The sequence below is a fragment of the Rhinolophus sinicus genome, linkage group LG03 (genome assembly GCF_036562045.2).
Source record: "Rhinolophus sinicus isolate RSC01 linkage group LG03, ASM3656204v1, whole genome shotgun sequence".
NCBI lineage: Eukaryota > Metazoa > Chordata > Mammalia > Chiroptera > Rhinolophidae > Rhinolophus > Rhinolophus sinicus.
In genome coordinates, this window is record NC_133753.1 from 126,399,466 (window position 1) to 126,419,876 (window position 20,411).

Consider the following 20,411-nt stretch of genomic DNA (forward strand, 5'->3'; position numbering starts at 1 on the left):
ATATTACATTTTAAATGTCACATGATATATCATAAAAATAAGTATGAATAAAAATATGGTATGATTCAATTTTTATAAAATAAAAGTTATATAGATACATATAATTAGAATATATTTTTTAAAAATCTCAAAGAATATACACTAAACCCACAAGGGGGTTATGGTGAAGCACACATTCGATGATACATATTTCTGAATTTTTATCAAGAGTACGCATTACTTTTGTTTTTAAAACAGTTACTACAGCTAGAATTTGTTCCTGAGTTATCACTTGTCCTATTTAAGACTCACTCATGCATATAGCTGAAAACACATAAAAAACAGAATCAGACTTTGTTGCTATACATATTTCTAGAGGATTACAATCATGCAAGGAAATAAAACAGAATAGAATAAGCATACAAAAATGACAAGGAGATTCAATGTATGTATAATTTGAAATAATATGCCTGAGTGGATCTCCTGAAACAAAAATCAACAATAAGCAGGCTTAAGAAAAAAAAGAAAAATGAAAGAAGAAAAAATAATTTCTAAAAAAGGCTGAGATGAATAAATTGAATTAAAAAAATGCTGAATAAGAACAAAAGACTAAAACACTCCTTTTTTCTGGTAAAATTTTAAAACAAACTTTAGTTTTCTCAAATAAAAATGGCATATTGAATAGTTACACATAAGTAATTAAGTCAGTACACAGGAAGGATTTGGGGGAGCTTGGGGAATACTAGTAATAAGGTTTAGGTATGGCTTTTCCTAATTCCTTTTTATTCAGTCTTCAGATGGTGTCTCAAACCTAACTTCCTTTAGTTTTCCAGTTAAAAGCTTTCATAGCACTGTGTATCTTCACAGAACTTAATATAGTTTAGAATTATATCTAGTATGTGTGATTTATGAATGACTGTGAGCCTTCCTCCCTGGACTAGAAGCCTGGCCATTATATCCCTGGCCTTAAGAATATTCACTCAATTAGTGTTTCCTGGAAATCAATATTGATAAGGTTCTGGAATAGTTTTGTTTTATTGTTAAGGAGGAAGTTTCCTAAGTCTTGTGTGTCAGGGACACAGAAAATGATATCTTATGACAGTGTCATTTTGACTTCAAGATACTTTTTGCCTTCTTTTGAGTCCTTGAATGGATGGATAGAATGCTTAAATAATCCTAAGTGTACAACCGTAAGGCCACAGACTTGGAATTAACTGCCATCAAAACAAGTTTCGGATTTCTACTTGCTTTCCTTTTGTCTTCCTTAACCCACAGCATGAATTTAAAAGGCAGTTCAAAGAGCCCAGAGATTGTGGCTACAAAACAAAGTAAATCTAACTGACACATTTAGGGACTAAATCCATCAGCTCAAAATGGAATTTAGCACATGATCGACATCCAATAAATATCTGTTGAATAAATGATGATTTAACACACTGAGCTGCCCAATTTTACATAGTAATTCCAATCTCCACTTTAAGTCATTTTTGTTTTATTGGCCCATATCCCTGGGCCTTACATAGTACTTGTTCAAATAATATTTCCTGAATAAATGAAGAAATAAAAAATGATGATAAATCATTAGAGGATTTTTACCTAAGTTTTCTTTAAAAATGTTTATTATGTTATTTTTAATTCATCACTGTATGCTAATTCAAATTGCTTGGCTCAATAATTCCTAATTCTGCATCTTTAACATTTTTCTGTTCATGAACACTACTAATGTCTAACCTAATAGGTTTTAAGCTCATTGAGAAGCAGCCCATACATCTTTTGGTTTCATCTCCTTACATCACATAACATGGTCCTTTTTTGAAAAAAAAAATAAGTTTTTAGTAAACGTGTCAGATAAACAAATTAGAGAAATATGAATTGGAACTTTCCTGTAATAGTATTAAAAATTCTTTTTGGACTACTTTTGTTTTGTCACATGTATTTTTGTTTTATCATATAAAAGAAATGATTTAATACATTTATCAAATGGCACAAAGCTATTTGAATTTCTATGAAAATCTATCAACATTTATGACACAAAATAAACCGTGTTGGGTACAAATTCTAAATACGCTTTCACAACAGGCACCAAAAACAGTCTAATAACTATGGAATATGTCAGTAAATAACACTGGAATTACACTGAGATTCAGATACTCTTAGATATGTTTAATATATCTGGCTTTATGAAATTAATATGTTTAGTGTCCAATAAAAGGTAGAGTTCTTTTTGCTTGAACTAGCTAAAGCAACAGATTGATATTTTCTGATAGAGTAGTAAAATATGTAAAATTTGAAAGTATCTATGTCTGTATTGATTAGTTATAATGGCAGAGTTTTACACCATGTTAAAAAGTAACTGTAATATGCAAACAGAAATAAAGCTTCAAAATAAATGCCAACAGCATCCAAGGAGATACTGTGGATTTGGTTCCAGATCACCACAATAAATTGAGTACATATTCTAAAGCACCTTCATTGGTATTTAAATTTCACAAATATCATAGAAACCAAAAAGAAAATTTTAAAATTAACTTTTCCAGTTACACTGACATATCTTAGAAAGTAACATTTGTATTTTTCCTCAGTTACAGTCAATAATGATAAAAATACCTAATATTTGCTTAGCACTCCACACCTTACAAAATACAGATTTACTAATTTGATTCTTACAAACATTGTACAAGCTTTTAACCCCGTTATTTCCCAAAGCATAGAGCTTGTAAAGTGAAAAACTGGGACTGGAACCCAAGTCTTCTGACTCTATGCCCAATGCTTTTTTCACTGACCCACTATTTGACATCTGTCCATTCTCTAAAATCTCATATTTCTTTATGTCTTACTCTATTAGGACACCTGTCCCCTCATTTACATACAGCTTTTATAATCTACTACTGGATTACAAACACCTTGATTGTAAAAATACAGGCGAGCATTAAATATCTGGTAATGAATTCCCCCATTTAATGACCACTTGCAGACAACAGGTATGGAGGAAGAAAGTGGGACAATTTTAGCTTATGGATGACTCGTCTACACAAAATGAAAAAGAATTAAACACTCCCCCAGAAGTCTATATCATCATAAAACTTCCATTTTCAATTGATTGAAGAGCTCAACGTTATTTAGTGAGTGGAGACTAAATAAAATTAAGCAGTAGAAAACCTGAGGCATTTGCAGAAATACAATCACTCTCATCTTTAATAGAGAACTTTGCAAAATTTCAACGATAGTAGACTGCCAAAAAAAATCTTCAAATGTGAACTTGTCACCATGTCTATTTTTAGAATATATTATGCTGTTCACTTTAGTCACTTAAAACCAAATGGCAATATTAAAGACAACTGATAATTTGCAATCATACCATTTCCTTTTTGTTTCTAAAAATATTAGTGTAAATACCGATGCTACATTTTAAACTAGAAGTGGTAGTAAGGGAATATTTCAGTCTTATTTAATGCATGACGTATTTCAAAAATAGTAACTTTTAGAGTTTAGAAAACAGAAGAGAATATTTATATAAATTGTAGTTACTTTACACTTCATCTATCACCTTTATTCTACAATTTTCATACCATTTTATAAATATTGGCAACATGGTTGTAATAGAAAAGATTATCTACATCCATAACGAAGGAACATAAAAATTATTAAAGAGCTTGACAAGGAAATAAGGAATGATATACAATTAGAAAGAAGTAAGATGTTTGAGAGTAAGCAAATATGATTATCAAGTTGAGGTCTGAATACTATGTAAAATTAACAAATAATGTAAAAATTATAAAACAGATTTAAATGTACTTATTCTTTTTAACCCATCTGAATAACATCTATTGTAATTTAAATATAGTTATCACATGTGAATATACAAAATGCCACTGAACTGTATATTTTTAAATGGTTACTTTTATGGTATGTGAATTTCACTTCAGAGAGAGAGAGATAGATAGATAGATAGATAGATAGATAGATAGATAGATAGATAGATAGACTAAGATAAAGAACAAATCTGAGGTTCATCTAATGATAATAGTTCAATCTTTTGGTAAGGTAACTAGTATATTATTCTGGTGCCTGAACAAAAAACTACAATCTTATAGACTGTCAGCTTGAAAACGCATACCATTGGAAATGATGGAGAGAAAAATGACAAATAAAGGCATCAATTTTTTCATATGCCAAAAACATTAAAAATTTGTGAGTGGGTGAAGTTAAACAATATTTTGAGATTATTCTTCATCTTTTTAAATCTAAATAAGAAATGGAAGAAACATAAAAAGTATTTTAGCACTACTTAGGTAAATTTCAATAAAATTAGTACTAGAACAAGCAATGTGAATAGATCATTTTTTAAAATTTTCATCAATTTTTTCTTATTATTATTGCCAACTAGCAATAGCTTATACATGAAGGGAAAAAAATCTTAATCCTAAATGAATCATAAAATCAGTTCAACTATCATTGTCCCATTCATTAAGGAATTTCATTATCACTATTTAATAAAATATTTCTTAAAAATATCTCATTATACCATTTTTTAAAGCAATTTCAAGAGCCAGTTTCAAGAGCATAAATTTCATAATTAAATTTTTCCAGAAAAAAATGAAAAATTATGATAATCACATTTCTTTTTACTTCTAATTTAAAATATCTTTAATGTTCAAATTTAATTTAAATATTTTAAATATTTATGCATTTAAATTTGTAACAACTATTTTTAATTTACTCTATTTTAAAGTACATATGTCCTTAATAAGACTTACATTTTAGCGAATTTTGGAGCATTGTATTTAAGGAATTGAGAAAAAACAATTTAAGTGCTAAACTTTAAGTGTTACAGGCATTTATCAAAAAACTACTCATCATTTTATTGCCATTATACTACAATGAACTACATTAGAGCATACATATAAACTAAATTGAAAACGTACATCAACAAATTGTATGATAAAGTGTCTCCTTTGTCCATCAGAATATACAGAAAGGACATATTCACCAGGTTTCCCATGACTCTCTCGCACCAAGAAGTCTCCTTGTTGTTTTAACAGATCTTGCGCTTCTATTCTGGGAATTGCACCATGGTACCAGTCCTGTTCTGCCAGGGGCTTCTCACTTGTGGGGATTGTATCACAAAACTTAAGCAAACATTGGGGGAAAAAAAGAAAAAAGACTAAATTAGAAAAAATAGCATTTTTTTTTCTGGTAAAATTCATAGCAATTATACTTCTTCCACATCTCCCTTTAATTGACCACTTAAAAGTAATGTGATAAATACGAAATTTTCATAATTTTTAAAGAAATGTCTCCTGGAACACCAATGCTAAAATTTAACACAAATACATAGCCTTCAATATTTTAGGTTTATTTGTTTTCTTCTACCTATTCTACATGGTTACACATAATATTCGTATTCAGAGTTAATATGTATAGTCATATTCACCTGTATCATAAAATAAATCCACATATTTAAAATTTATCAACCAAAAAAATTACAATAAAAAGGGGGTATTATCAGAGAAATGTATCACAAAACTTCATATTTATTTAAATTAAAAATTATTTCTTTTGATTTCTGGTCAAGATGGTGGGGTAGGTAAAGCTGTACTTGCCTCCTCTCATGACCACATCAAAATTACAACTAAATTACAGAAAAACTATCATGGAGAATCACCTGAATCTTGCTGAACCAAAGTCCGACAACTAAGGACATAAAGAAGAAGCCACCTTGAGACTGGTAGGAGGGGCGGAGATGCAGAAAGGGCTGGTCCCACACCTATGTATGACCGTTAAATATTGGGAAGGATATCTCGGCTGTGGAGGTTCCCCACCTCCCTGAGAAGTGAAGGGTCCCAGCCCCACACAACGCTCCCCAGCCCAGGATTCCAGTATGAGAAATAGAAGTCCCTATAACTTCTGACTGAAAACCAGCAGAGATTGTGACTGAGTGAGACGAGGACGGCTGAAGTTCCAGATGTGCCTCTAAAGGCCTGTGTACAGTCTAACTGTCTGATGGACTGACTCACTCTGAGCTCCAGTGCTGGGACAGTAGCTCGAAAGGTGCCAGGGACATTCTAGGAAAAATTGAGTTGTCTGGCTTCATGGAGAGGACTGGAGGAGCAGTTTTCTTCCAGATGGAGGAGCTGGCAGAAACCATTGTTTCTTTTTGAGCTCTCCCCACTCCCATAATGCAAATGAAGGTGGCCGGCAAATGAAGGTACCTGAGTCTCTGTCAACCTGGCTAACACAGGTTCATTCGCCCTGATCCCAGTGATTCCCTAAGACCCTGCCACACCCAAGCAGGCATATCCAAGCCACATCCAGTAGCTTTTTCATATTAACAGTCTGTCTTAGCTCATGCTGCAGACTTTCCTAAAATCTCCCAAAGATTCACAAAACCCAAACAAGCAGCATCTGTCTTCAGCATGTGCTGTACCTCCTGCTGAACAGTTGTAACCCTGGCACTAGACACAATCAGTCTCAGTTCGCGGCTAGGCCTCTTGTGGCACCTCCAAGCCCAGGACTGGTAGTGACCATCTGTGGATTGCTTTGTGGCTCATGCCAGGTAGCCCTGGGCGGGCACAAGCTATGGCTGAACTTGGCATGTGGTGGGGCCCCTTCCAGTAGGCCCTGGGAACCAGCACTGCTAAAAGCCAGCTTTGGACTGAGCCAGAGCATCACTGGCACCTCCAAGAATGACAAATCCAAAAAGCACACTGGGCAGGAACCAGAGCCCTGCTAAAGTGAATCCTGCTTCACAGGGTCAGCCCCTGCACAACAGCTCCTCCACTGAAGTCACAGCCAGTCCTCACAACCAATCAGCCTGAGGGGCAATCACTCCCATTGATGTGCAAACAGCAACCAAGGCTCAACTGTAAGAGGGAGACTGGACCACTGGTCTCCACAGGACACCTACTACATAAGGCCACTGTACTAAGACTGGAAGGCATGGCAGCCCTACATAATACATAGAAACAAACAGAGTGATCCAGCCAAAATGGGGAGACAAAGAAACACGTCCCAAATAAAACAAACAAACAAACAAACAAAAAAAAAACACACAAAACAAAGTTTCAGTAAAAAATAAGCTAAACAAAATGGAGACAAGCAATCTACCAGACACAGAATTCAAAATACTGGTTATAAGGATGTTCAATGATCTCAAGGAGAACTTCAACAAAAAGATAGGAAATGTAAAAAATGGGGATAGAAAACATAAAAAACAACCAGTCAGAAGTAAAAAATACAATAACTGAAATGAAGAATACATTGGAGGGAATCGAGACTATATCAGATGAAGCAGAGGGTCGAATCAGTGATTTAGAAGACAAGGTAGCAGAAAACAGAACAGTAAAAAGAAAAAAGAATCCAAAAAAAAAAAAAAATGAGGATAGCTTACAGGCCTCTGGGACAACATCAAGGTCCCAACATTCGCATCATAGGGGTATTAGAAGGAAAAGAGAGAACAAGGAATTGAAAACCTATTTGAAGAAATAATGACAGAAAACTTCCCTAACCTGGTGAAGGAAATAAACATACAAGCCCAGAAAGCACAGAGAGTCCCAAATAAGATGAGCCCAAACAGGCCCACACCAAGACACATCATAATTAAAAGGCCAAAGTTAAAGACAAAGAGAGAATCCTAAAATCAGCAAGAGAAAAACAGTTACCTGCAAGGGAGCTCCCCTAAGACTATCAGCTAATTTCTCAACAGAAACTTTCAGGCTAGAAGGGATTGGCAGGAAATATTCAAAGTGATGAAAAGCAAGCATTTACAAACAAGGGTACTCTACCCAGCAAGGTGATCCTTTAGAATAAAAGGACAGATAAATAGCTTCCCAGACAAGAAAAAACTAAAGGAGTTCATCACCACCAAACTAGTATTACAAGGAATCTTAGAGGGACTTCTTTAAGACTGGAGAGAAAACATCAAAATTATGAATGATAAAATGGCAATAGCTACATATCTACCAACAATTATTTTCAGTGTAAATGGTTAAATGCTCTGATCAAAAGACATAGAGGGCTGAATGAATAAGAAAATGAAATCCTTACAGATGCTGCCTACAAGAGAATCACTTCAGATTGAAAGACACTCAGATGGAAATTAAAGGGATGGAAAAAGATATTTCATGAAAATGGAAAAAAAAAAAAAAAAAGAAAGAAACTAAAGTAGCCATACTTATACCACATAAAACAGACTTTAAAACAAAAGGTATAACAAGTGACAAAGAAGGACCCAGTAAATTCCTACTTCTGGGTATTTATCCAAAGAAACCCAAAATGCTATTTCAAGAAAATGTGTGCATCTATATGTTCATTGCAGCATCGTTCACAATGGCCAAGATGTGGAGGCAGCCTGGATGAACAGATAAACAAATGGTAGGAAGTACATATATACAATGGAATATTGCTCAGTTATGGAAGGAAATGGGTTCTTCCCATCTGCAGCGGCATGGGTGGACCTGGAGGGTACTGTGCTGAGTGAAGTTTGTCAGACAGAGAAAGACAGATGCAATATGATTTTGCTTATATGTGGAATCTAAAGAACAAAATAAACAAACAAACAAATCAGCAACAAACTCATAGATACAGAGAACATTTTGATAGTTCCCAGATGGGAGGGCGGTTGGGGGTGTAGGTGAAAAAGGGAAAGGGATTAAGAAGTACAAATTGGTTGTTACAAAGTAGTCAAGGGGATGTAGTGTATAGCATGAGGAATATAGTCAATAATATTGTAATAACAATATATGGTGTCAGATGGGTACTAGATTTATCAGAGTGATAGATGGGAGGTGGGTTGGGAGGGCAGAATAAAAAAGGTGAAGGGATTAGAAGTACAAATTGGTAGTTATAGAATAGTCATGGGGATGCAAAATAAAGCATAAGAAATATAGTCAATAATATGGTAATAAGTATGTATAGTGCCAGGTGGGTACTAGACTAGTCAGGGGGATTGGATCACTTCTTAAATTTTATAAATGACTAACTACTATGCTGTACACCAGAAGTTAAAATAATGTTGAATGTCAACTGTAATTGAAAAATTTAAAAAGGGGGGGAGGGTAAAGAGAAATAAGAGGTTCAAATTTCCAGGTGTAAAACATGTTATGGGACATAATGTACAGCATAGGGAATATAGTCAATAATATTGTGACAGCATGGTACAGTGTCAGATAGTTGCTGGACTTATCATGGTGACCACTTCTTTAGGTCTATAAATGTTGGATAATTATGGTGTACATCTGAAACTAACATAATATTGTATGTTAGCTATATTTTTATTAAAATTTCTTTTTAAAAAAATTATTTTTTATTGCAAAAACTCTTTATTACACAGGCTGTGGACTGTCCATATCCTATGTTCCAGGAGCACCACCTAAGGACTGATTTGATGCCGCCTTGCTGCTCTGCCTTAGCATTCTTCTAGTCATTCCCCTGACTTCTTAACCTCTGCCACATGGATGGTCCTGATCCTACACAGCAATGGCAGATAAAGCCTCAGGAAAAATAGCACCACTGAAAACCACCAACATGCAATTAGAAACATATGGCAAAAACAAGGAAAGAATATAAGCCATGTGCACAGCAGGAAAAGCAAATTATCTGTCACTTTAGGAGGCCAAATGCTAATACCAAATAGCAGAGATAGCTAAGAGCTGCTTATATTTCCTTGAAATGCTTTTAATTGATAATAGATGGAATCATACATTTTATGATTACAAGTAAAACTTTGTTTGTTTGTTTGTTTGTTTGTTTGTTTGTTTTTAATCATCCTGAGGAACTATATTGTTCCAGGTGGTAAGAGTACTTTATGGGTAAGGTATAATAATGTGCAATAACTTTTTAGGTTCTCAAAATACAATATGCACAATGCCTCATTTAGGTCATAAACTGGAAAAATGAGACTTAACAATACATAAAAGGAAAATATTCACACATGAGGTTTTTCAAACTAATATTATGAACTGCATGTAGGGAAAAAGTATGGTATCTTTGTGGTAATGAGTTTTAAAGATAGCCTCCACTGTTTTGTACCACTGAAGAGACCCAAAACTTGTTAATCAAAGTTCCATTTTATGGTATCTCAGACCCATATTATTGATATAAAAAAAAGGAAAATGCCAAATAGACTTCAAAGAAGGGTCCCCATTTTGGTTTCTACTGCTACCACTTATGACATTCTTTATTCTTTAAAAGTATACATGGTAGGACTGTACATGGACATTTTTGGTAAGCTAAATAAGCCTTTTTTAATACTAATTATGACAAATATAGTATTTCCCCAAAGATTGAAATCACATTCCCAAAAATGGGTTTAAAGAACAAATTGTATAAAGAACCAGCCACATTGCATAATCTACACAAAATTAACTTCTTATATATATTAATAGTTTATAATTCTTAAAGTAGATAGTCAAAATGACTATTTCTTTTACAAAATTTTATCACAGTGTATCTCCTTATATTAAATATTAAAATTTCTACTATAATAGAAATATTGCCAAGTCTCACCAATGGCAAAAGTGTTTCATTGATTTTTTTTCCTCTGGGAAAAAAAATCAATAAAATAAGAAATTCAATATTACCTCTTTGTAAAGAACTTGTTTTCATCACTATCTCTCAAAAAGTCCTACATAATAGAAAAGTATCACAAAGAAAAGTGTCGTGCTTGATTTCTTGTACTAGTCAACCTACCCACACAAATTTTGATTCATTTAGAATTGAGAGAATGCAGAGCCTGGAGAATTCATTAATGCAGAAGGGCATTTGAAGTACAAAAGCTCAGCTAATACTCTGAGAAATTCATTGAAGAATTTGAAGGTAAGAAATATGTTTGGGGAGGAGAGAAAAAACATTTCAAAGAACATCTAAGTTTGGTTTTTTTTAAAGAATGAATAAGAAGGAACCTATATTGCTGCTTCAAAAGGATTACACTCCAGTTCTTTGGATTTATTAGGATCTTTTGGGTAGGAAAGAAAACTTAGGGACCTGTTGTTCCCCACCCCCTAGACAACACTGTTCTAAAACGTAGGCTGAACTTACTCCCATTGTATATCTGTGTATAGTTGTGTGCACACACAAACACAGGGAAAGGTAATACCTATCCCCCGTCTGGGTCTATCAGGTCTTTCAAAGTCTTTTCCAGAGCATTGGAAGGAAAATTTTTATTAATATGATTTCAATGAAATTCAAATACAATTTTGCAAACTTTAGTAATAGAATGTAGGATGTATCAGCCACAAAATCCAACATCACAAGAGCTGTCATAAAGACGCCAAAAATGAAATGAAGATTTTTACCTCAAATAGCACATCTTTATAAGCCTCAGTGAGAAAAGATTTTTCCCTTGTAGATAAGTTATCTGAAATTTTTGCCAAAGATGTTGTGGAAGGGAAACCTCCATTTTTAAACTTATAGTTAATCCAATACCTGTAAGTTATATTTCACAAGACAAACTTTCCTGATTGACTGGGCTGTTTAGTTAGATATTTTCCTTTGGCTTTGGTCTTAAAGAATATTCCAGCATATACATGCTGCACTTAGATTGGTCTAAATGAAGAAGTAGTGAGGAGTCAGCACTAAAAAATGAAAATATTTTTTTTCCTTGGGGAAAGTATAATAGGCATTTTTTTCCCTTAACCTAGTTCAGGCTACTTTCCACCTATGTAATGAAGATTTGTATGTCTTTACCTCAAACATTTGAGTGCAAGATGAGTTCCTTTTTGGGAGACAAAGTATTAAAAAAAAAAATCAAAGTCTGAATTCTATTAAAATTAAGCACCCAACTAAAAAACATTTTTTAAAAAACTACAATAAAAGAGCATGGGAAAACATTCAAGTAAACCTCTCAATGATCTTTAAAAAGCTAAATAAAACTTCAACACCAACTAAAATTTATGAATTTTTAATGAGTATAAAATACTTAATCATCTTTTCTATTATATAAATTGAGTTATTAATTTAATAATCTAAGTTATGAGCTATTTCTAATTTAAATACTATATTTTAAATAATTATATTTTAAATCTAGTTTAATAATATATTGGGGTGACTACAAGTCAGTCACAGGATTCTAAACATTTCTCAAAAATTTCCCAAAGATCCCTTTAATTTTTAAATTATATATTACTGGGAAATTTTTGGAGGAGATTAAGAATTAAATGTCATACAATCAGAGTAAGAGAACCACCAATCACTTGAAAAAGGTGAGAAATACTGGTCTCTTGAATAGGAATCTGCGTAATTGTAGTAAAAGCTATTTTCAGTAAAAGGGAAATGTAACCAGAGATAGGAAAAGTGCATTTTATACCATTGAGGGTTTGGTAGTTGAATAAGCACTTAACATAAAATGAAAACGTGAATAATAATGTTCTTCCACTTTTTTTTCAAATTTCTAAATAGTTACATTTTGAATTTATTGAGTGAGTTAATTCTTAAAACAATAAAAAAATAATATTCTGGATATTTGATACTCATGATCATTGGCCTTCAGGCTAAGCAGATAGGATATAAATTAATTAGAGCACTGGTATTGTTTTTAACAGGCTAAAGTCTATCTTAAGTCTACAAATTCTAATTTTTTTAGTAATAAAGTAGAATTGATCATTTTTTCATGCACTGGTATTTTTAACCAAAACAAAGATTCTTTACCTAATGCTTACTTTCCACAACGAAACTAGCAACAAAACTCTATTCATAAATTTCTTAATTAACAATGTTTTGTGCTTTTTGAGATCTTGAGTTTGTTTAGTATTTATATTTAGTCTTTATTTTAGCTAATAATGTAACTGTTGTCTAGCATACTGACTAAGCAGACTTACATGCTGGTCAAAGATTTTAATTCTTGTATACACAATTCCTTCTAAACCGAACTCAAATATTACCTTACTTCTACAACTTTGTTTCCTTGATTGACTTTTTGTCGATGTTCTTAGATCTCTCATTAGAGACACTATCTCTATGAAAACATATTTTCTAAAAGGTCTTCCATTTTTGGTCTAATAGTTCTGCTTCCTTCTATACCTTCTGATTTCCTGTTTGTTTGTTTTTTCCTTGTGTCTTTAGTTCCCTTATTCAGCGTCTCTTCATTAGTAATCATTTTCTTTTCTTTGTTATTTTTATCCATGTACCTTTTCCAATTATGTTTGTACTCTCATTCATCCTTTTGCCTGATCACTTCACTGCGTTTTCTTCTGTTGTATTTTTTCAATATCAAATATTCTTTCCTTAGGCTCATACAATATTATACATAAAACATGCTCCAATACCTATAACTCGTTTCAGTCAATTAACTGTATTCAGTGCTAATTTCATAAACACATCTCAACTAAAACTATTATCAGATTACTCTAATAAGTCAGTATGTAATCATACTTCAGTAAATTTAAACATTTATCAAGTTGGAATTACTTGTATAGAATACAGTTATCAGTCTAACATGATCTGGCTCATTTGTTTTATTCATCTGAGCAAATGTAAAAGGACAAATTTGTCCCATATACAGTGAAATTATAGAAAATAAATCCTGATAAGCCCTTCTTGAAAACTATGTGTGTTAATGTTAGTGATTCAAAATCTGCAATTCTGAGCATAGTATTAAGTTTTCCTAAACATGACTGACTATATAGGAGAATTCAGTGTATGTATGGCAGTGATACTATACAAAAAAAATTGATTTTTATTTTCCTTTGTTTCTCATTTTTTTCTACATCTTAGGGTCTGGGGGGAAAATGCAGTAAGGTCAATTCAATTAACACCTTAAGAATAAAGGAAGACAACTACGGATATTCAATCTGAATTTAACACCATGCCTTGTTTAGAGGAAGTATAAGGTCAATCTGCTATTCTTGAAGGAAACACTAGAAAACAAAAGCAGTTTATCATGCTATGCATGAAATGAACTACACTCCCCTATTTCAATGGTGGAAGCCAAGCATTATAATACTAACATTATAACAGATATACAACTTAAATATAGCTGAATTATAACTTTCTAAAAAGAAGCAAGTAAATCTTATTTACTATATTTTCAATATAATGGAAGCACATCTTTATTTTCCAATATTTTTATTTTTTAAATTCTAATACAAAGTAATTCTAAAATTAAAATAACATATGCCAGTAGAGTATAGAAAAATATGAATTTTAAGGAGACAAGAGTTGAACAATTTTATAATTCGTCCGATGTATAAAAAACAATTATTTGGACCAAAATGTGCTTTATTCTGGTTTTAAAGAACATTTTTCAAAGAGTGCTACCAGGAAAAGGGTGTTATACACTCCACAGATCAGTGATACAACTAGTAGTCACAGGGGCTATAAGATGAAGCCCCAAGTTGTTTGCTCAGCCACTTACAGAAATTCTGCAGTAAAAAGATGGTTCTGGAGAAAGGCAGCACTCTTGGCATGACTAGAACAAATTTTATTAAATATAATGTGGTTTAAAAGACTTCTAATGGAAATGGACCCTCATGATTGCCAGTAGGCTTTCAGATTATGCAGTTAATTCTAATACCCCTGGCCCTGAATTCAGAAGCAGTCTCTGAGAAAGAGTTCTCAAAGCAAAATTATAACCTCCTGCAGCACTGGAAAAATGCATGTCGAGCAATTCTAAGTGCCCTGAGGTACTAATATGTTACTTAACGCCTTTCTTACATTGAAAAAAAGAGCACCTGCGTGGAGCTCATATAATATATTATAATACTACTCTGGTCATAACAATAAATCATTTATCAGCTAACTATCTTACATTCTTCCTTCCATCAAGACTGTTGATTGAAGTGTTCCATTAGACTGTCTTCAAAGACAGCTCTACATTTTAGCCACACTGTAAAAAACGTTGAAATAAATAGCTATGGCAAGTCCAATGGAAATATTATTATGATTAGTTCAAAGTTTCATTTCCCTACGTATACTGCAATGTATTGCTTCATCTACAATTATGTTTTAAAGTTCCAATTGTTGTATGTTCATTTGAATAGAGAAATAGTGATTTCAGAGTTGTTGCTATTAAGATTTTAAATTAAATATGCTTCCACATACGAAAGAATGAATTTGGACCTCTACCTCACACCACATACAAAAATTAACTCATAATGGATCAAAGACCTCCATGTAAGAGCTAAAACTATAAAACTCTGAGGAGGAAACAAAAGTGAAAATCTGCATGACCTTGGATTAGACAATATTTTCTTTTTATATATATGACACCAAAAGCATGTGACATCAAAGAAAAATAAATTGGACTTTGTAAAAATTAAAAACTTGTGCCAAAGGACACAATCAAGAAAGTGAAAAGACAATCCACAAAATGAGAAAAAGAAATTCAAACTGTATATCTGAAAAGGGGCTTCTGTCCAAAAATATACAAAGAAATTTTATAATTCAACAACAAAAAAAGCATTCCAATTATTTTAAAATGTGCAAAGAATACGAACAGCCATATCTCCAAAGAACATACATAAGTGGCCAATAAGCATATGAAAAGATGCTTAACATCATTAGTCATTAGGAAAGAGTAAATAAAAACCACAATGAGATGCTATTTCATGTCTATATCATATTTCCCCGAAATAAGACCTAGCCGGACAATCAGCTCTAATGCATCTTTTGGAGCAAAAATTAATATAAGACCCCATCATTATATTATTTTATATTATATTATAGTAAAATAAGACTGGATCTTATATTAATTTTTGCTCCAAACGATGCATTCGAGTTGATTGTCCGGCTAGGTCTTGTTTTCAGGGAAACACGGTAGGATGCCTATAATTTAAAAAAAAAAAAAAAAGGAAAATAAGTATTGATGAGATTGTGGATAAACTGGAACATTCATATATTGCTGGTGAGAATGTAAAGTAGTGTAGCCACTGTGGAAAACAGTTTGGCAATTCCTCAGAAACTTAAACATAGAATTACCACATGACCCAGCAATTCATAGGTATAAAATTGAGAGAATTGAAAACATACGTTCACATAAAACTTTGTACATGAATGTTGCCTTCAGCAGTATTCATAATAGCTAAAAAGTAGAAACAATCCAAATGTCCATTAGCTGATAAATGGATAAGCAACATGTGATAAATCCATGCAATGGAACATTATTCAATCATAAAAGGAATGAAGTACTGTCACAACATGGAAGAACCTTGAAAACATTATACTAATCGAAAGAAACTAGACACAAAAAGTCATATATTACATAATTCTATTCATGTAAAATGTCCAGAATAGGCAAATCCATAGGGATCAAAAGTAGATTAGTGATTGCCAGAAAATGGGAAAAAAGAGGAATTGAGACTGACTGTTAATAGGTATGGAGTGTCTTGTTGGGAAAATTGAAATGTTCTGGAAGTATTGATGATGGTTGTGCAACACAGTGAGCATACTAAAAACAATTAATTTATACAATTTATAACAGTGAATCTTATGTTATGTGAAGTATATCTTAATAAAATATTTTAAATATGCTTAATCACGTCTTTTTGTAACATGTTTTAAAGGTTTTATAGAGAAAAAAACATTTACAGCAATTAAAAATGTTCCTTCTATTTTACTTTACTAAATTAGAATATAAAAAGTCCTATATTATGTCAGAAAAAAATTTAAATTATGATTAAGTAGTTTCCAAATTGTTATACATCTTAGATTATCAGGCCTGACAAATGAAACCTTCACATTCACATTAAAACTCAAAACCTTAATTACCCATGTATTTGAGGGAGGGGAAAAAACCACCTTCTTCAAATACATAGGATACTTAATGCCTTAGAAAAATAGTTGTGTACATTTATTCATAGTGTACCGCAGCATCATAAACCACAGACTCCCTCAATCTTTTTAGTTCGTGAGATTTCTAAATAAATCAGGAAATACCAAAGGGAACTTAACTGATAGAAATAATGATTGCCTTCATGAAGATACAAATGTGATTGGCTGAGTCCTGAGGAAGTAATCATTCTCTAGAATTCTCAGTTACAAAGGGAACATTTTCTTAGAAGAAATGGGCATTTCATAGCTTCAAGTGTGTTGATTATTTAAAAAAAAACAGATCACAATGTATATCTGAATGAAGTACATATTTTGTGGGAAAAGTACTTCAATTCATTTCAGGTAAAGGCAGTTTGCAAATACCAAACGTTTACCTACATCAATCACTGTCAATTTAGTAATTTTATTTAAGAATAAGGCAAAGTCCATTTTTAAACGGAGAAAATAACGTAAATAAATACCTTCAGAGATTTAAAAAGTTATGATTTGTATCATTAGTTTATTAAAAATGTGCATATTATACTTGACATATTTTTCAGATAGCCAACTGAAGCTAACTGGATTTCTCTCAGTTTCTAGATGTAAATCAATGTGTCTTAAACGACAAAACATCCCTCATCCTCTGATCAACCCTGATTTATCAAAACAGCCTCTGGCTATAGCCAAAAGCTGAAGTTCCCATAACTATTAGCTCAAAGTGATGTAAGTAACGTGAAGTCTCAGAAGCCACCGTTGCACCCCTAGACACCTGTACTGAGGGCACGAGGTTCTTAAGCATCCCAGATGGTGGGGAAAACAAACAGACAAACACACACAAGGAGTGGTAGCCTAGCTCCACAATCACAGAATTCTATCTGTCACTAGATAAACTTCTGAAGCTCTAAATTCCACTCTCCTTCCTTTACATCTAAGAATAAGGCTGAAAGAAACCTTGAGTTTTTAATGGGTTTTGGTTCTCAAGTATTTAAAACATGTTATTCAAGTCAAGCTTGATCTTAACATCACACAGAAATTAAAACTGAGGTAGGGAGCACCTTTCGTACATTAGCTCACTGATAAACTGCTGTTAGCTGCTGGCACAAAGTCCTCTGATCTAACTGAAAAAAAGGTGAGTTAATGACAACTTAACTATGCCATGTATTTCATGGACGCATTTTAATGTTAAATAATTTTATGGAGGGCTCACTGAGGTATTTCAACATTTCTTTTCAAGAACTATCTTTATTTTTTTTAAAACTGTTTTTTAATATTTCATTTCAAGAACTGTTCCTTCAAATAAAAGTTATGGAAAACTGTCCTCGTACAGTCTCTAGAACTTGTCATAAATTCTTAATCGTCTTCTATACTTTATTTTGAATGTCAAATCACAATAAACCAAGTCCTATGAACTACTATTTATCTGTAAAATTGTAAATCATTAACTTGAGAAAATAAGAGTAGGTGATGGGTCTTGCAGGAGGCTGACTCTATCATATAACTGTTGCCTATAATTATTTTTATTGTCATTTGCTATTTAATGCCACATGAGATGGTCTGCATTAGTTCAGCTCCCTCCATATTTCCATTTAACATGTCTGTACAGTATGTCAAGTGACAATGACAATATCAAAGGCTAATATATAGGTAGAAAATACAATTTTCTTCTTTTTATATAAAAATATAATTTTCTTCTTTTTCGTTAATTCAAATACTTGATGCTTGTCTCAACTGTACATAAAAGATTGTTGCTTGAGTGGAATACATATGGGAATATGTTTTACACACGAAAAAGGAATTATAGCAAATGAATTCAAAATGGGAATGGACATTTAGCTAATCTATGGTTAGGAAATACTTTCTTTTTCTAACAAAGATTAGGTCACATCACCTTAAAGAGTAAAACTTTTAAAAAGTAAGACATAACATTAAGATATTATTATGTAAAAACTTAGACAGAAGGGGAAAGCAAGTAATTATTTGTACTAAATATTATTGTGTTGACTATCATTCAATAATATAGCATTGGAAAGCTCTATTGTCAGTAAGGCATGGTAAGAATAAAAAGGTTGGTAAAGTTTTAAAGGTAAGGAAGTGAAAAAATACTTTATATTTTTACTCTATAACGGGGATAAGAATATTTTTTCTCTTGCTTGGCTATAGTCACTATTACTAGGGATAACTAACATTCTATGCACCAATGTAATATGCCAAACCCAAATTTCAGACATCAATTTTATAATTTAATGTTCTAAAAATATGCACACATATAAACAGATACATGTAAAAATACATGTATAATAATCTCTATGATAAAAATATGTTTCACTAGAAATTTGTTTATAGTGTTCTTCTAATATAATCCCAAAATACATAAAATGTTGCTTGTAATCATTTTTTGTAGTACAAACAAATCTATAAATACAAGTTTATTTGTTTCCGCCCTACATCAAGGTTACATGCAGTTTTACTATATACATATATGCACATTTCCATATACATACAAAAAAATTAAAATACGTACTCACTTTTCCATTTGTAAGTATAAATTTACATATGATATTCATTGGATATCAGAAAGAAACTAGACAATGACTATTTTCAGTAGCATATAGAGTTCATCCTACTTACTGTTGAAGAGCCCAATGCAGATTTTGGAGACCTAATTATTCCAGCAATTGAATGACGAATAGACTCAAATTTGGATATCCTCTCCTTTCTTTCCTGGAGAGATTAAGAAAGAAGCCTTCAGCAACAGTAAACTATCCAGTATACACACACAGTTATGCTAGAAATTTAGGTATTTGCGCACAGCTCCTGTCTGTCCATCATGTCTTCTGACTAAATAAAATGTCAACCTCCTGACATTAAAGATGACAAATAACCAAATGCAAATAAACTCTATAGCATTTTACTTTCCCGTTCCCTCCATAAATGTCTTGATTTGGGCGGAAAAAAAGAAATAGAAATTCATGAGATGAGCGAAAATAAGAAATGCAAAGAAAATTTATGGAAAAACCAAGTATTAACATGCAGGGGGAGGAAGAAAGACACAAGCTAGAAAGAACCAGCCTAACACAGAAGACTTCACATAGCACTGGAGTTGTGTGGGATTTTCAATAAAAATAAATAAAATAATAATAATAATAGGGAAAAAAACAGGAGAATTATATGGAACATATTGTTAGAAAGTGAATTCCACTTCAGTAACTGGGAAGTTTCCTCAAGTTTCACATGATGATGATGACAACAGAAAAGGAGAAAGTAAGATACGAAGAAGGTAGTGGCAGAACTGCCGCTAAGGAAAGTCAATCCAGATTGCGCTTTGCTGTCGGATGTATATTTCTGAGTATCATATACCACAACGGAAGGAAACTTTTCCCTAAGATTTTAAATTTTTAGACCCATTTTACAAAAGCAAGTGAATGGGGTAGGGAAGAAGGTAGAAAAAAAGAAAAGAAGGAGGAAAAAAATGAGAACTAAGAGGTTAAAAGAAGAACGATAGCAAGCATGTGTGAGGGTTTGTAATGGAAGCATTAGTTAATGTTCCAATAAACACCACATTTCAACTATTCATTAGCAGCAGACAAAAGAACAAGACAGCCTACGGCCAAGTACTGTATTTCCATGTGTCTTCCATCAGTAGTGATGCTTAATTTTACTTGTCAGTGGGACATGACTAAAGCAGGCCA

At 32.5% G+C, this 20,411-nt stretch overlaps 1 protein-coding gene across 6 annotated transcripts in view; it reads right to left on the minus strand.

Moving 5' to 3' along the window:
* Window positions 1-20,411, minus strand: part of FER (FER tyrosine kinase) — a 372,260-nt gene that overhangs the window by 187,004 nt on the left and 164,845 nt on the right. For all 6 annotated transcript variants that reach the window (XM_019727983.2, XM_019727984.2, XM_019727985.2 and 3 more), the window contains 2 exons: window positions 19,351-19,443; window positions 4,905-5,108 (listed from right to left, as the gene is read on the minus strand). In XM_019727983.2, coding sequence (XP_019583542.2) covers window positions 4,905-5,108; window positions 19,351-19,443 — 297 coding nt within the window. The remainder of the gene's footprint in view (window positions 1-4,904; window positions 5,109-19,350; window positions 19,444-20,411) is intronic.